At 36.6% G+C, this 17465-nt stretch overlaps 1 protein-coding gene across 3 annotated transcripts in view; it reads left to right on the top strand.

The window, feature by feature from the left end:
* LARS1 (leucyl-tRNA synthetase 1) overlaps positions 1-17465 on the top strand; it is a 75172-nt gene that overhangs the window by 22688 nt on the left and 35019 nt on the right. For all 3 annotated transcript variants that reach the window (XM_072826354.1, XM_072826352.1, XM_072826353.1), the window contains 11 exons: positions 2880-2967; positions 3050-3126; positions 5859-5912; positions 6857-6997; positions 8776-8853; positions 11773-11858; positions 11960-12025; positions 12127-12209; positions 12622-12760; positions 13099-13311; positions 15252-15309. In XM_072826354.1, coding sequence (XP_072682455.1) covers positions 2880-2967; positions 3050-3126; positions 5859-5912; positions 6857-6997; positions 8776-8853; positions 11773-11858; positions 11960-12025; positions 12127-12209; positions 12622-12760; positions 13099-13311; positions 15252-15309 — 1083 coding nt within the window. The remainder of the gene's footprint in view (positions 1-2879; positions 2968-3049; positions 3127-5858; positions 5913-6856; positions 6998-8775; positions 8854-11772; positions 11859-11959; positions 12026-12126; positions 12210-12621; positions 12761-13098; positions 13312-15251; positions 15310-17465) is intronic.

The raw sequence follows: 17465 nt of genomic DNA, 5'->3' as shown, positions 1-17465 counted from the left end.
GAATATTGAATAAATCTTTTTAATGGAGGTATACATATAATGCAATGTGTAAATCCTAAGTTTTGTATTTTGGTGCATTTTTATACATGTGTACACTCATTCAGGCACCACCCAAATCAAGATATAGAACAGTTCCAGTAGTCCAGAAAGTGCTTCCTTTTCTATCTTATTGTCAGTACTCACCCCTCTCCTGCAAAAGTAACCCCGGCTCTGATTTTAGTCACTAAAGATGAGTTGCTTTCTTGAACTTTTGGTAGTAGAATTATATAATCTGTACTCTTTTGTGCCTGGCTTCTTTTGCTCAGATTATATCTTTGAGATTCATGCATGTTGTGTGGTTTTGTTCTTTCTTTTTGCTGTGGAGTATTCATTGTGTAACTATATCATAGCATTTTTGAATCTTATGTTTTAGTTCAGTAACTTCTGGTTGAAAAATATAGACAGTTCTCCCTAAGAGATTTAATAGCTGCAGTAGAATATAATTACCTGCATTCCTGGTATAGAATTGCAACCATTTTTTTCTGAAGAATCTTGGTTGATGGTAACTAAATCTGGATAATTACACAGCTTTTATCCTTACAGTTTATTTATTTATCAGTAATTCAGAGTTTATTTTATTCCCTTTAGTGAATGCTGACCTTAGGTATCTTAATAAATAACATTTTATTTATTTATCTTTAAAAATACTTATTTATTTTTAAAAAATATTTTATTTATTTATTTGAGACAGAGAGCAAGCATGAGCATGAGAGGCAGAGGGAGAAGGGGAGAGGGAGAGTCTTGAGTAGGCTCTTTACTGAGCGGAGCCTGATGTGGACCTTGAGATCACAACCTGACCCAAAACCAAGAGTCAGAGTTTTTTTATTTATTTTTTCATGAGACACAAGGAGAGAGAGAGGGAGAGACACAGGCAGAGGGAGAAGCAGGCTCCATGCAGGGAGCTGGACGTGGGACTTGATCCTGGGTCTCCAGGATCCTACCCTGGGCTGAAGGCGGCACTAAACCGCTGAACCACCCGGGCTGCCCAAGAGTCAGACTTCTTTAAGATTTTATTTATTTATTCATGAGACATACACACACAACACACACACACACACACACACACACAGATAGAGACACAGGCAGAGGGAGAAGCAGGCTCCATGCAGGGAGCCTGACATGGGACTCGATCCCAGGTCTCCAGGATCACACCCCAGGCTGAAGGCAGCACTAAACCGCTGAGCCACCAGGGCTGCCCAAGAGTCAGACTTTTAACTGACTGAGCCACCCAGGTGCCCCAATAAATAACATTCCAAAAAAAAAAGATGAGTAGAATATTATCTCAGTTCTTTTGAATTGAACTTTTATTTCTTGCTTATTTTGTAAACTTACTTTTGGACTAGATTGTTACACATTCGTAGGACTCAAAATTAGAAAGACAAAAATATATAAAATATATCCCTAGTCACTCAGTTTCCCCTTCCATAGGCATTCACTAAAATTACTGTTTTATATATCCTTCCAGAAATATTTCACATACCTATGAGGAAATGTCTGTGTATATATTATTTCTCCCTCTTTTTATTTTTATTTATTTTTAAAAGATTTATTTATTTGAGGGGAAGCAGGGTAAAGGCAGAGGGGGAGAGAGAATCTCAAGCAGACATACCACTGAGCACAGAGGCTGACTCAGGCTCAGCCCTACCACCCCGACATCATGATCTGAGTCAAAATCAAGAGTCAGATGCATAACTGAGCCGCCCAGGTGCCCCTCTCTCTTTTTAACATACAAATGGCGTGTACATTATCACATTGTTCTGTATCTTGCTTTCTTTTTTACTTAGTTAATTCTTGGTATTTGCCTTATCAGCACAGAACTTCCTTGTATCTTATGTTTTCTAGCCATGTAGTATTCCGTTGTTTGGCACTACCATAGCTTATTTAACCATTCTCTATAATGAATATTTGAGTAGTTTCCTGTCTTTTTCTTTGATAAGCAGTGCTGCTACATCCCATTAGTTCCTGATGATGGAGTTGTGTCTGAGATGTTTTTAGGAATAGTGTGAATAACACAAACTTTTTCTGTTCCTAATGCATTTTTTTTCCATGTAAATGTAAGCAGATTCTGGAGTGGCTGGTATAAATTAAAAAATAGCTTGCAGCCCTTAAGATTGTTCTGATCATTAGCCTTCACCTGTGTGACTGTAAGTTCCATAAAAGCAGCTTCTTTATGAATAAAGCAGATGGGTGGGAACTGTGTGGAATTGAAAAGTACATTCCATGGACCAACAAGCACTGCAAGCTCTTTGTTGCCATTCTGAAAGTATGGCTTCAGTATTGTTGAATCTTTGAAAAAAAAATTTTTTTTTAAGAGAAAGTGGTTATATCCTTTTCATTCATTTCATCTTCCTAATCATTGTTTTAAACATACAGTATTTTGTTGATATCTCATATTTTGTTAAGTGATTTTTTTTATCATTTAAAGATTTACCTATCATCAGGTTTTGCCATTGTAGTTAACACTGCACTTGGACAGACTTCTCAAAGAAAAAAAGTTATTTTTTCCTTTGAGGTAAATTCCTAGGATTGGATTGCTGGCTCCAAGTGATGTAAACATTTTTGTATCTTTCGCTATCATTCCTATATTGTTTTCCTCAAGTTGTACAATGTCACAAGCAATGCATTTGTATACTAATTTCCTCACAACCTCACTACATCACATTTGGGTATCGTAATTTTTTGCGACTATTTATATAGTTTAGTATGTATAAAGGAAGGAGTTTTGTTTTGATTCCTGTATTTTTGAATACTAGCTTCTCAGGGGCTTAAAAGTATTACTTTTCGATTTTAATGGTTAAAGCAAGTTTTTTCACCTTTTTGCTGATCTTTTTGTTGCACAGGAAATTCTTGGTGCATCACTTTCTGCACCTTTAACATCTTATACGGTGGTCTATGTTCTTCCAATGCTCACCATTAAGGAGGATAAAGGTAAAGAGTTTCTTTCTTTCTAGAAATACTTTGGTAATTGCATTCTGGTTGTATTAATTCATTCCACACTTTCTTTTATAAGGTACTGGCGTGGTCACAAGTGTTCCTTCTGACTCCCCCGATGATTTTGCTGCCCTCAGAGATCTGAAGAAAAAGCAAGTGAGTATCTGAGTTTCATGTTCTTATTTCTTCTTCATCATCTAATTAGATACTGCTGAACTAACTATGAAATTAGGCTAAAAAGCTATCATGGATCTTTGAACTATTATCTCTGCTTTGATTCTTGATGTTTATGTTTTCCTTTGTTTTGAATATTAAGTAGAGTATTTCACAGAACCTTTTTCTTTAAAGACTTCTAGAGCATTTTAAGTTTACAGTAAAATTGAGAGGGAGGTACAGAGATTCCCCGATTACTCCCTGCCCCCACACATGCACTGCCTCCTCCATTATCAAAATCCCCAGCAGAAGGATACATTTGTTACCAAGATGAACCTGCATTGATATGTCATAATCCTCCAGACTCCATAGTTTACCTTAGAGTTCACTCTTGGTGGTCTAATGTTCTTTGGGTTTGGACAACTGTATAATGACACAGATTCATCATTGTAATATCATAGAGTATTTTCATTGCCCTAAATATCCCATAGTGCTTTCTGTTCATCTCTCTCCCTTGTGACCCTGGCTCATTGATTGTTTTACTGCCTCCACAGTTTTACCTTTTCTGAAAAGTCATGTAGTTGGAGTCATACAGTGTGTAGCCTTCTCAGATTGGCTTCTTTGAACTAGTCATATTCATTTAAGGTTTCTCTGTGTCTTTTTAATAGCTTGATTGCTCATTTCTTTTTAGCGCTGAATAATATTCTGTTATCTGGATATACTACAGTTTATCCATTCATCTCCTGAAGGACCTCTGGGTTGCTAATAAGCACTGGTAATTTTGAGTAAAACTGCTATATACATCCGTATGTGGGGTCTATTTCTGGTCTGTGTTGTTTCACTCAACTATTTGTCTCTTCCTTTGCCAGTACTACACTGTGTTGATTATGTAACTGTATAAGTAAATCTTCAAGTCAGAAGCCAGCTTTCCTCTTCAATATTGAGTTGACTATTTTGGGTCTTTTGCCTCTCTGTATACACTTTGCAGTCAGTTAAAAAAAATTTTTTTTTTAAATTTATTTATGATAGAGAGAGAGAGAGAGAGAGAGAGAGGCAGAGACACAGGCAGAGGGAGAAGCAGGCTCCATGCAGGGAGCCTGACATGGGACTCGATCCCGGGTCTCCCAGGGTTACGCCCTGGGCTGAAGGCAGGCGCTAAACCGTTGTGCCACCCGGGCTGCCCTGCAGTCAGTTTGTTGATATTCATAAAATAGTTTGATAGGACTTTGATTGAGATTACATTGAATCTGTAGGTAAGTCAAGAATTGATATCTTGACAATACTGAGTCTTCTAGTCCACGAACTGATGTCTCAGTCCATTTATTTAGTTCTTTGATTCTGTTCACAGAGTTGTGTGGTTTTTCTCATATGGATCTTCTGTATGTATTATTACCTTTGTACCTAAGTATTTGGTTTTGGGGGGTGCTAATATAAATGGTATTGTGCTTTTAATTTTGAATTCCACTTATTCATTCCTAATACATAGAAATGCAACTAACTTTTGTATAATTAACTGTGTATCCTGCAATCTCGCTATAATTGTCTCTTAGTTCCAGGAGTTTTTTTCCCTTGATTCCTTTGGATTTTCTACATAGATGTTCAGTCCATCTTTGAACAAAGATAATTTTATGCCTTCCTTCCCATCTGTATATCTCTTATTTTATTTTCTTCCCTTATTGAGTTAGCAAGGACATTCAGAACGGTATTGAAAAGAAGTGATGAAAGGAGACATCCTTGTCTCATATCTGATCTTAGTGGAAAAGCTTCAAGTTTCTCATCATTAAGTATAATGTTAGCTGTAGATATTTTGTAGATAGTCTTTAACAAGTTTAGAAGGTCTGCATCTGTTCCTGTTTATTAGGAGTTTTTATCATGAATGGGTATTGGGTTTTTTCAAATACTTTTCGTGTGTCTGTTGATAGGATCATGTGATTTTTCTGTTCTAATCTGTTTGATGGGTTTCATAAAACTTAAAAAAAAAGTTTTCTGATGTTCACATTTTCATTGCAACCCAGAATATGAACCTCATTTTCATTGGGTTGTGTGTGTGTATGTGTGTGTGTGTGTGTGCGCGCGCGTGTGTGTAAATTTTGCTTTTGGCTTATTATTTCATCACTTAAGCCATTTACTCTAACTTAAACTGTTGAGTTTTATTTTTATTATTTTTTAAAGATTTATTTATTTATGCATGAGAGACACAGACTGAGAGAGAGAGGCAGAGACACAGGCAGAGAGAGAAACAGGCTCCTCACAGGGAGTCAGATGTGGGACTTGATCCCAGATCCCGGGATCACGACCTGAGTTGATGGTAAGTGCCCAACCACTGAGCCACCCAGGCGTCCCAACTATTGAGTTTTTAAAAGTCATAGATATACTTGAGATATTTAGTAAAATTTAAAAAAATTCTCTGGGGAACCCTGGGTGGCGCAGCGGTTTAGCGCCTGCCTTTGGCCCAGGGCGCGATCCTGGAGACTTGGGATCAAATCCCACGTTGGGCTCCCAGTGCATGGAGCCTACTTCTCCCTCTGCCTGTGTCTCTGCCCCTCTCTCTCTCTCTCTCTCTCTCTCTCTATCATAAATAAATAAATAAAAATTAAAAAAAAATTCTCTGAAAAAAAAATTTTCTGTATGGAGGGGAGAATAAATAATTTAAAGAAGTTTTGGAGTTGGCTCTCTCAATGATTATGCCAGTAAAGTGCTGATCATTAGTGTTAATTTGCAAAATTGTTTTGTAGGCCTTACGAGCAAAGTATGGAATTAGAGATGACATGGTCTTGCCATTTGAGCCGGTGAGTACATAGATGACTCAGAATATTCATACCCATCTCTTTATCAGTGAAAAAAAGAGTTACATTTTCCTTGTAACAAAATCAATTGGGGAATATAAAAATAAGGGAGAGTTTCCATAAGAGTTGCTTCCTTTAATTTGGTACCTGTGATAGCAGTTAAAAGTGAGAGAAAGACCAATAATAAGCTTTTTCTTAGCACCTAGCACCTGTAATTCTGCAACAAACAACTTTCTTAGCATCAGCAATTCTATAGTTGCTTATTTTGCTAGTATGGCCAATTTCCAAACTTCTTTTTTTAGTAATTTATTTATTTGAGAGACAGAACACAGGAGCAGGGGCTGAGGGAGAGGCAGACTTCCTGCTGAGCAGGGAGCCTGACATGGAATTTGATTCCAGGACCCCAGTTAAGGTAGACATTTAACTCACTGAACCACCCAAGTGCCCGGTTTCCAAGCTTCTAAAGACAAAATTTTGCCATATTAGTTATGAATGGTTATGCTTTCATATTAGTACCTGGAGAAGAAAAAAATTTGATCACTAACAAATAACTTTCATGAAGAATCTAGAAGACTTATCATAAACCAGAAATAAGACCATTCATAAATTTAGTTGTTTACATCATTTTCCTAGTTTCAAAATTTATTATTTAGTTAATTATATGCCAGTATAGGGCAGTGAGTTGGAGAAGGTGTGTTCTGTAGTGAAGGATGGACAATTTGGAGGTTGGTGCAGAGAATTTGGATAGTTCCTGTGGGGGGAGTAGGAAGACAAATTCACATCTGGATGTTAGTCACTGTGATTACTTGATGTGTGGTGCTTCTGTGATGATATATAAAATCTGAAATGACTTGACTGGACAGTAGAGGCAAAATGATTATGCCCCATAGGGCTGTTTTTATGTTCATTCAGTGTGAATAAGTTCCCAACATTGCTGTTCTTTGCAGGTGCCAATCATCGAAATCCCAGGTTTTGGAAATCTTTCTGCTGTAACCATTTGTGATGATTTGAAAGTTCAAAGCCAGAATGACCGAGAAAAACTTGCAGAAGCAAAGGAGAAGTTATATTTAAAAGGGTTTTATGATGGTGTAAGGATTTTTTAGTTTTGCTCCATGATTTTTTCAATAATTTAGAAAAAAATATGAAAATCCAATATAGTTTCAGCTATATACTGATTTGAGAGAGATTAATATGAGACTGTGTTCTTCTGTTTCCAGATTTCTTTTTTAATCATTTTTTGTCCAAGAGCATTTACAGAAATTATATTTTTATGCCCTCTAGGAATATCTAAGAAATGAGTTTCCTGAGAAGATTATTGAAAGTTAGTTCATATTATTTTGCAGTAAATTCCACAGGTTTATTGCATGTATAATTTCTTGTTCCTTCTTTTGCTCTTTTAATCTAGGAGTTCATATTTTAAATAAGCAGTTTTATTCAGTTCATTAATTTACTCCTTAATGCCTACTAAAAGCCAGGTGAGCACAAAAAACATGTTTAGAACCTCTCTTTTCTCCTTAACTGTGCATATGTTAATATGGCTTACTTTTCCATGGAAAGAAGACCAGGCTAGAGAAAGTAAAAAATCCAACCAAGTTGCTTGTGACTTGAGGTTGAAATGAAAATTTTTAAGGCTATGAATGAGAATTCGTTATTTTTACCTTTACTCTCATTTTTCTAGATAATCAACAAGTGGTTATATGTCTTTTTTGAAGTGACTTAAACATTTTGGGTGATAATAAAAGCCACCACTTAAATAGCACATTAACTTTTTTAAATCTCAAAATAACCTTGTGGAATAGACACTATTCCATTTTACAGATAAGGAAATTGAGGCACTAAGGTATTAAGTAATTTACTCAAGATTAGCCAACTAGGTAGCCAGTAGCAGAACTGGTACTCACATTGGGCAGTGTGGTTCTAAGATTTGTGTCTGCCTGTTTGCTTGTTTATTTATTTGAGAGAGAGAGAGAGTGTGTGTGTGCACATAGGTGTGGTGTGACTGGGTTAGAGGGAGGAGCAGAGGAAGAAGGAGAGAGGGAATCTTAAGAAGGCTCCATGCCAGAGGCCGGGCTCGATCTTACAACCTTGAGATCATGACCAGAGCTGAAATCAAGAGTCAGACACTCAACTGACTTAGCCACCCAGATGCCCCTGGAGTTTGTGCTCTTAACAACTGTACCATAACGATCAATAAGTATAATTTCATAATGGTGAATTAAGTAGGTTATAAAGCATTTTGGCTTGTTAAAGGATTGGGAGATCAAAAAAGATAGAAGCTATTCCAGAGAGAAACAGGAGCCACATAGCTGGAGATAAGAATGTCAGCTAGAAGGGGATTGTGTGGCTTAGATCTGTGACAACAACAAGCAAGCTAATACTTAGCCCTAGAATTAAATTTCCTCACTATGTAAAAGGCAGAGTTGAAAAACAGGCCTTCCTGTAAGGGCCAGGTTTATCATATGGCCAAGCAGAGGAAAATGCTCGCTGGCAACAGGCAGAGTCTAAATGAGGCTGAGCTGCATGCACTCAGTTCATTTTCCCAAAGCCTTCAGGAAAGGTGAGTGAGCATATTGAAATTCTCTCCACATGGAAATCTGAGAAGTGGGAAGGAAGTGAGAGTTCCTTCCTAATCATGTTCATGATAGCTATCCTCGTTACACCAAAAGAAAAACAAGTGTGTTATGAAAATTAGTTGTCTAAGCTATGGCAAAATAAAAACTTAAGATTATAGACATGATAAATTTACACTAAAAATATCTCAGTTGTGGATGTAAATAAATTTAGTTAGGAAAAAGTTTGGAGGGAACATCAAGTAAATTTTAATTGTTTTGTCTGTGTTTTTTCTCCCTGTTTCTCATCTTTTTAGATAATGTTGGTGGATGGATTTAAAGGACAGAAGGTCCAAGATGTAAAGAAGACTATTCAGAAAAAGATGATTGACACTGTAAGTGATAGGTTGTCCTCTGATGGCTGGTTTAGAAGAAAATCTCTTATTTAATAGACTTCACAGTGTTAATTAGTAGTGAGTTCTGTAATAGAACCTGGAGCTGTGTTAAAGATAAATAATTTTGTGGCAGAAACTAGACTTATTTAGCAATTCATTTAACTTGAACATCCCACCTGTAATGTTGAACGTAGTGCTGTAAAGTTGGCATATCAAAGCCAGAGAACTTTAATGATGTTTCCTGGCAGTGGCCATTTGAGATACTGGTAGTTACAGCTCTCTTTGTGTAGTGCTTTGCTTTTTCACTTTCATCCTTCCTTCTATCTTGTGTCTTTCTTTCTAACCTCACTGCATTTGTGTATACTTCTCTACTTCCCATCTTCCTAGCAAAGGTATATGATAACTTTTCTGAGAGCAGTAGTCATTGTGTATATTTCTGAGACGTCACCTGTCTACAGTGAAGTGTACAATGAGAATTTTTCTTCCCCAGCTTTTACCCCTGGCGTTAGTAAAAATTTCTTTCCTTTAAAATGTAATTATTAATATTCCATCCTCAAACTCTACCCTAATTGTTTATTTCTTCTTCTCTTAATACTTTCACACATCAATATGCTATTGGTTCCATCTTGGAGAAAGTTCCCTCAGAACCTTCTGGCCTGTTTTAGTCTGGACTAGTTGCTTACTGTCCTGGTGCACAAATGCCACTTTGGATCTTCCTCCAGTATTCCTAAGAATTTCCTTTGTTTCTCTTGAGTTGGAGCTCTTGCTTCCTTGATCCCATGGCTGCTGCTTTATTATTCACTCAACTTTTTCTTCCTATAAATTTTTGTTTGTTAACTGTGTGTTTTTTATATCTGCTATTTGTGAGCATGTGGGAAAATTTTTTTTCTTGCTATGGAAAATCGCAGATTTATAAAAAGTGGAAAGTAATATGATGAATTCCTGTGTATATATTATCTACCTTTGAAATTATCAACTCAGGGCCAGTTTTAAGAGCTTATTTTTGCTATCTGATTGATCCTTTTTTAGGATTCTATTCATTGTTTCATGGATGTGAAATCTTAATCTCTTATTTTTCTGAGGTTGCTGATATTTAAGAGTGAATACAAAGAGGTGATAAGAATCTTTTTGCATGTGAGTAGGGCTTCGCTGGGGGAAATCTAAAAGGGCTGTTTGGAAAAAAAAATTAGAAGGGCTATTTGGGCCTTGGGAAAGCCTTTATGTTAGCCTTGATGTTAGTAAGAGCTTCTTGGATTTGTTAGATTCCTCTCAAAAGATTCTTCTAGTTTCTGGCTTAAAAATTCTAAGCTAACTGAGCATTCTGGGAGTTGAAAAGATTGCTAAGGGAAATACTAATTCCCAGTGTGCTGACTTTCCAGTTAATTCATCTATTTTCAATGTGATACTCATACCCTCAACTTTGGTTTTGGTTGAGTAATTCTGTCATCCTTTCCAGAGAATAAACTTTCATTGTTCTGCTGGCATACGGAGGGGCAGTTGCGTGTCTGTGTAGTGTGGGATTAGGTTATCTGGGGTTCTAACCTCTTCTTTAAAAACTTCAGTTAGTTCTTCTCTCTTCAGCCTCATGTTGCTTCCACTTCCGGAACCATCTTGTACCACAAACTGTTGAGTTTTTTGGAGGTTCTGTAATGCAAATTGGATTACTTTTCACCTTTCTCTCCTGCTGGTTTATGATTCAGCTAGTTTTCTTCAACCTGTTAATGCACTTGTTATTTATCCTGTTTTTTAGTTTCCAAAATTTGATTGATAGTATTTCTTCTTCTATTCTTTTGTATCCGTAAGTTCATGCCATTGGAAAAAAGAAAAACTCTTTGTTGTCATTTCATTGGAATTTTGAGAGGCAGTAGAGTTAAATGTCTGTTTTTAATTTACCATTTTTAAACCAAAGTCCTGGCTATTTAACAGTATGAAGAATTACATTAAAAACACAGAAAAAGAAATAATTTTATAAATAATAACGTTGGATTTATTTTTAAAAATAGCCTGATAAGTTTGGAACCATAATACGATAAGAGATAGTTATATTTGGTAGATGACTAAATTCATGGTTAGTTTTCTAGTGGGCACTTTTCATGACACTATAAATCTGTAGCAGTGACATTTTCTACGTTGAATTTTTGTGCTTCTGGTTTTTTTTTTTTTTTAAGCAGTGGTTCCATGGTTTTAATTTCATCTTTTTTTTTTTTTTTTTTTTTTTTTTTTTATTCATGAGAGAGACAGGCAGACACAGGCAGAGGGAGAAGCAGGCTCCATGCAGGGAGCCCTACGTGGGACTCGATCCCGGGACTCGAGGATCGCGCCCTGGGCCAAAGGCAGGCGCTAAACCGCTGAGCCACCCAGGGATCCCCTAATTTCATCTTTTTAAATATATTTTTTAAAATTTTTATTTATTTATAATAGTCACACACACAGAAAGAGAGAGAGGGGCAGAGACATAGGCAGAGGGAGAAGCAGGCTCCATGCACCGGGAGCCCGACGTGGGATTCGATCCCGGGTCTCCAGGATCGCGCCGTGGGCCAAAGGCAGGCGCGAAACCGCTGCGCCACCCAGGGATCCCCTAAATATTTTTATTCTAACAAGGATAAAATGCTTCCACAAGCAGTCTGACCTCAAACCATTGAATTAGAAACTATTGAACATCTTTCACATTCCACTGAAAAGGAATAATCTATACTTAGGAAAGATGATCCATTGACAAAGATATTCACCTTTTCAAAAGTAAATGTTGTGTAGAAAGAAAGGCAGATAGATGTCTTCTATTGGAAAGAGGGAAAACAATGAAAATGTTAAGTTAAAAAAAAAAAAGAAAATGTGGAGTTAAAGTTGTTTTTATTATCCCCGAGGAATAGAGACTGACTCAACATAATATCTGATATATATTTGTTTGCTTTTATGTAGGGAGATGCATTTACTTACATGGAACCAGAGAAACAAGTTATGTCCAGATCTTCAGATGAATGTGTTGTGGCGCTGTGCGACCAGTGGTTAGTCTGTATTACAACAAGAAATTTCTTTCAGTCGCTTTACTTATCCTTTGGACTTTTACTCACTATTATTTTTTTACATCAATCTGTCCACTCCCAAGGTACTTGGATTATGGAGAAGAAAATTGGAAAAAACAGACATCCCAGTGCTTGAAAGGCCTGGAAACGTAAGAAGGGAAAAAGGGATGAGGGGAGGGAGAGGAGATGAGAAACATGGAAGATAGTGAAGGCAAAGAAAGAAAGACTCTTTATCTTTTACTCTCTCTAGATTCTGTGAGGAGACCAGGAGGAATTTTGAAGCTACCTTAGGTTGGCTACAAGAGCATGCCTGCTCAAGAACTTACGGTTTAGGTAACACCTACTTCAAATTCTTCAGTTTGAATGACTTTGTCAATTACAGGGCAAATTAACACCTTTACCTTTTTTCCCCTCTTTTCTAGTATTTTTCTGAATTGGAAGTGAGAGGTTTCAGTTAGAGGGGGAGGGGAACTGGCATGTGGTGCTCTACTACCTACCTGGTGATAGACGTGTGCTTGAGTAATTAAACCCATAGCTTTTATGGATTTTTTTTTAATAGAAAGTTTCTAGTACTTTAGCCATTTGATTTTTTATTACCGGTTTATTTTATTAATTATTCAAGCCAATTTGAGACTTTCTTAAATAAGTAGCTTTGTAAATACTATATACCTTGAAAATGTGGATTCTCTAGATGAACTGTCTCTTAAGTTTCTCATGCATTAAATTTCTTCATTTTATCTTGCAGGTACTCGTCTGCCGTGGGATGAGCAGTGGCTGATTGAATCGCTCTCTGATTCCACTATTTACATGGCATTTTACACAGTTGCACACCTCCTGCAGGGGGGTAACTTGCGTGGACAGACAGAGTCTCCACTTGGTATCAGGTTGGTAAATGGATAAGGCAAAAAAAGTGTAGTTGGTTAGCAAGAGATGTGCTCTTTTGATTTACACATTGAAAAAAATTTTTTTAATTGTTTAGTTTTCGTAAGAATTCATTTAGCAGAATTTTGTTAGGATGTTTTACTTTTTTGCTGCCGAACTGAGAAAAAGTAATAAATACCCCCTCTGTTATTGTTACCATCCCATATTCTTTTTGGAGTCTATTGTTATTTGTTACCGTAACTATGTTAAGAAAGAGATTCCCACTTCATGATTAGATGAAAATATTCTCTTTCAAAGAAATTATCTCTATATTTTGTTGTTTGTTTTATTTTTAACACAGACCGCAACAGATGACCAGGGAGGTTTGGGATTATGTTTTCTTCAAGGAGGCTCCATTTCCTAAGACTCAGATCCCAAAGGAAAAATTAGATCAGTTAAAGCAGGAATTTGAGTTCTGGTATCCTGTGGATCTCCGAGTCTCTGGAAAGGATCTTGTTCCAAATCATCTCTCATATTACCTTTATAATCATGTGGCAATGTGGCCAGAACAAAGGTGAGTACCTAAAAAGATATAGACTAAATTTATGGCTTATGGCTTCAAATATTTAAAAAGTTATTGTGCAAGGTATAGTTAGGTTTGGCAGTTGCCTTCTTTTTCCTCTGTTAAATGTATATTGAAACAGAAAGCACACCTTCTATCAGTTATATCCAGAAATCCTCATACTTACCTTAGGCTCGCCGAAGCACATTTCAGGTACCTTGACAGCCTTTCAGTACTTTACTTGACCTATTTTGTGACTCATTTGACCTCTTAGGTGCAGAAATAAAGGTGATTTAAGACAGAGCCTAGAACATTAGAATTGGAAGGAAACATCCTTCTAGAGCTGAGAGCCCCAAGGTTACAGCATTACTTGGTACCTGTATTCCTTTTTTTTTGAGAGAGTGAGCATAGGATGCAGGGACAGAGTGAGTAGTGAGAGAATATTAAGCCAGCTGCAAACCCAGCACAGAGCCTGACACAGGGCTCCATCCCATGACTCTGAGATCATGGCCTGAGCCAAAACCAAGAGTCAGATGCTTAAGTGATTGAGCCACCCAGGTGCCCCTGGTGGTGGTATTCTGCCTAGAGTCTAAATCTAAGAGGCATTTTTAATCCTGTGTGCTCAAAAACAATCCTCCTATCATCTTCCCTCTTGATCCAGATATGTCTCTGTGCCTTTTCTTCCAGCCTCTCAAATAGCTGATAAAACAGACCCCTCCGTCTGTTCAAATTTTATTTCATATCACCAAAACAATCTCATGTGACTTCTTATACTTAGAATGAGATTGCATTTTCTTTCTCAAGAATGAAAGGAAAGTTTTGAAGTAGAGGAATAAAATGAATCTGATGTGGTTCTTGTTATCCATTTATTTTGTTGTTGTTGAAAATCTATTTCGGAGGAGTTGGATATCGCAGAAATACTTGTTGGTGATATAGTTAAGTCTTCATCCCTTTGCATCAAGGGTTTTTTTTTTTTTTTTTTTGCATCAAGGTTTGACATGTATTAGGTTTTCATTTAGGTTTTACTTATAAGTAACTAATAACATGAAATACTTGTAAGTAAAAAAAAAAAAAGAAATACTTGTAAGTAATAATTATCAATAACATCACGCACAGTTTTAATCACTTATAGCGACTCATTTAATTTGCACTACAACTTTTCAAGGAAGGTCTCTGATGTCCTCGTTTTACAGACAACGAAACTTACTGAGGCATAGAGAGCTCAGATAATTCACCCTGAGTTGCTCTCAATGACTGTCCTCACATAATCTCATTGCTAGAATGATAAGTGGTCATGTACATAGTTCAGAAATTCAAACAGTTCATAAAAGAAAAATGTAAAAGGCGAACTTTTACCCTTGCCACCACATCACTCTACTTCCCGTAGGTAATCCCTCCTACTGCTTTCTTATGATTTCTTTTGGATAACATGTTTATGAATAAACGAGCATCAGATATCTTTATTTAAGTAATCTCTCTACCCAGCGTGGTGCTTAAACTCATGGACCCAAGACCAAGAGTTGCTTGCTCTTGAGATTGAGCCAGCCAGGTGCCCCATACTTATTTATTTTTTAATTTATCAAAGATGCCACATTGTAGACACTTTTCTTCCCCATGTAATATTTTAATATATGTGCTGCCGAAGCGAGCACTTCCCCATGTAATAGTAAAGTTTTAAAAATCTGTTTATATCCACACATCTAGCCCTGCCTGTGTTTTTAAAATAGCCATTACATAGTATTTTAGTGTATACCTGGGCCATAATTTATGTAACCAGTCCTTTGCTAATGGGCAATTCTTGTTTTCATTTGTTTCCTGTTATGAACAGGACTCAATACATTTGTACATTTGTCTTAGTAAACTTTTACAAATCGTTAGCATTTACCTCAACTTTTTAAGCTTAAACTGGAAACTTACATTTTGTTTTCTGTCTTAAATGTTTACCTATAAAGTGACAAATGGCCTGCTGCTGTGAGAGCAAATGGACATCTCCTCCTCAACTCTGAGAAGGTAAGAAAGTTTAAAATTCTGCAGAAAACTATTCAAATGTAGGAAGTTGTATTTTTTAAATAAAGAGTATAAAAATCAGTGTTAATCTTCCATTAGAAATGGTTAAGACTACCAGCATAAATTAAGGAGTGAATAAAGTACATAGTATTAACTGGGGGGAGGGACTGAGAAAATCTACTTATTTTTTAACATTTGTATTTAAAATGACAGAAGGTGACACTAATTGACTGGGGGAGAGAGAGGCAGACATGATAAAAAAACATGAGAATCATAGCATTGTGATCCTAGAATATCTTTCTCATTAAGTTGAGAAAATAATTTGGTGGGATTTGTTCCAAACTGTGATCAGCCACTGAATTAAAGTGATAGAATTTTGGAATGTGTAGGATTCATAACTGTTATTTAATGCTTCTTCCCAGGCAGTATAATATATTTCTCTATATTACCCCTGCTTCCAGTATTGTTAAAATTACTAATATATATATATATACACACACACACACACACACTTATATATAGTAGTATATTATATATATGATTTTTTATAGCTATATAAGACTTTATCTCATTAGTCACTATCTTCAATAGGAAGATAGGTTAACTGAGGGGAGGTGATATTACGCAAACCTCATGACAAAGCCCTTGCTTTGCCCCTGTTACGCTTTTGTGAAAAGGGTACCCCTCCTCACTTAAATGGAAAATTAAGTTGCCATGTTATTTATTTCTTAGTAATAATATTTGTAGCAAGTTGATTTTGTTGCAATCAGTGAATTTTGCCACAAATGATAGAATATTAATTGGAAAAGAGTATTCTTTGCATAAATATCTGTCATAATGAAAATAGGTGTATATTTAAACAAATAGCAGCTGGTATGAATTGCAAAATGAAACATCACTTTTAACTGGTGCCCTAATATTGAAAGGAAATAAAAAAGTTCATTGAAAATAATCTCTAGGGATCCCTGGGTGGCGCAGCGGTTTGGCGCCTGCCTTTGGCCCAGGGCGCGATCCTGGAGACCCAGGATCAAATCCCACATCAGGCTCCCGGTGCATGGAGCCTGCTTCTCCCTCTGCCTGTGTCTCTGCCTCTCTCTCTCTCTCTCTGTGACTATCATAAAATAAATAAAAATTAAAAAAAAAAAATCTCTATATTATTATTATTATTATTATTATTTTTATTATTATTATTATTTTTTAAAGATTTTATTTATTTATTCATTCATGAGAGACACAGAGAAAGAGAGGCAGAGACACAGGCAGAGGGAGAAGCAGGCCCCATGCAGGGAGTCCGATGTGGGACTTGATCCTGGGTCTCCAGGATCACGCCCTGGGCCAAAGGCAGGCGCTAAACCACTGAGCCACCCAGGGATCCCCGTAGTCTCTATATTAGACTGAAAAACAGCTCTTTGATTAGAAGCATAGGCTATATATATAGATTTTGTTAGATCAACAAGGACTTTTGATTATTGAACTCACTTTTTACTTTGTAAGGCAAAGTGGCACTATATATATATGTAAAAAAAATATATTTATATATATTTATATATTACTGTATACTGCTATATATATATAGTGTATATATGTGTATACATGTATGTAAATTGTGTTATGACATTTTCTTTGGTTTCAGTGTTGTACTATACACTGTACTGATTTTATTAGAACTAGGTATTTTATTGCCATGTGATAGAAAACTGGATTATCACCTCTTTGGTATCAGCAAAGTTATGATCAAGATGACAAATTCTTAAGTTGGAAAAATTGGTAGGCTGTGCACAGTGCCTCCTTAGATGTGGTGCCCCCATGTAGAGCACAACTTGAACAACCAAATATTGTGATGCCAGTGAAGTTCCCTAAAACCCTAACTCTGAGAACATATGGTCGTCCATTTGTTTTTGAATGATTCTAATTACTATAAAGCTCTTCTTCTTTTTTTTTTTTAGATTTTATTTATTTGACAGAGAGAGCACACTCGTGCAAAATAGGCAGAGTGGCAGGCAGACAGAGAGAGGGAGAAGCAGGCTTCTCCGTTGAGCAGAGAGCCCAATGTGGGGCTCGATCCCAGGACCCTGGGATCATGACCTGAGCCAGAGTCGGATGCTTAAGCAACTGAGCGACGCAGGTGCTCCTATAAAGCTCTTCTTCATGACCAGCTG

Source organism: Canis lupus, chromosome 5, assembly GCF_048164855.1.
Source record: "Canis lupus baileyi chromosome 5, mCanLup2.hap1, whole genome shotgun sequence".
NCBI lineage: Eukaryota > Metazoa > Chordata > Mammalia > Carnivora > Canidae > Canis > Canis lupus.
The sequence above is the reverse complement of the archived record's forward strand: the minus strand, read 5'-3'. Positions and strand labels throughout refer to the sequence as shown.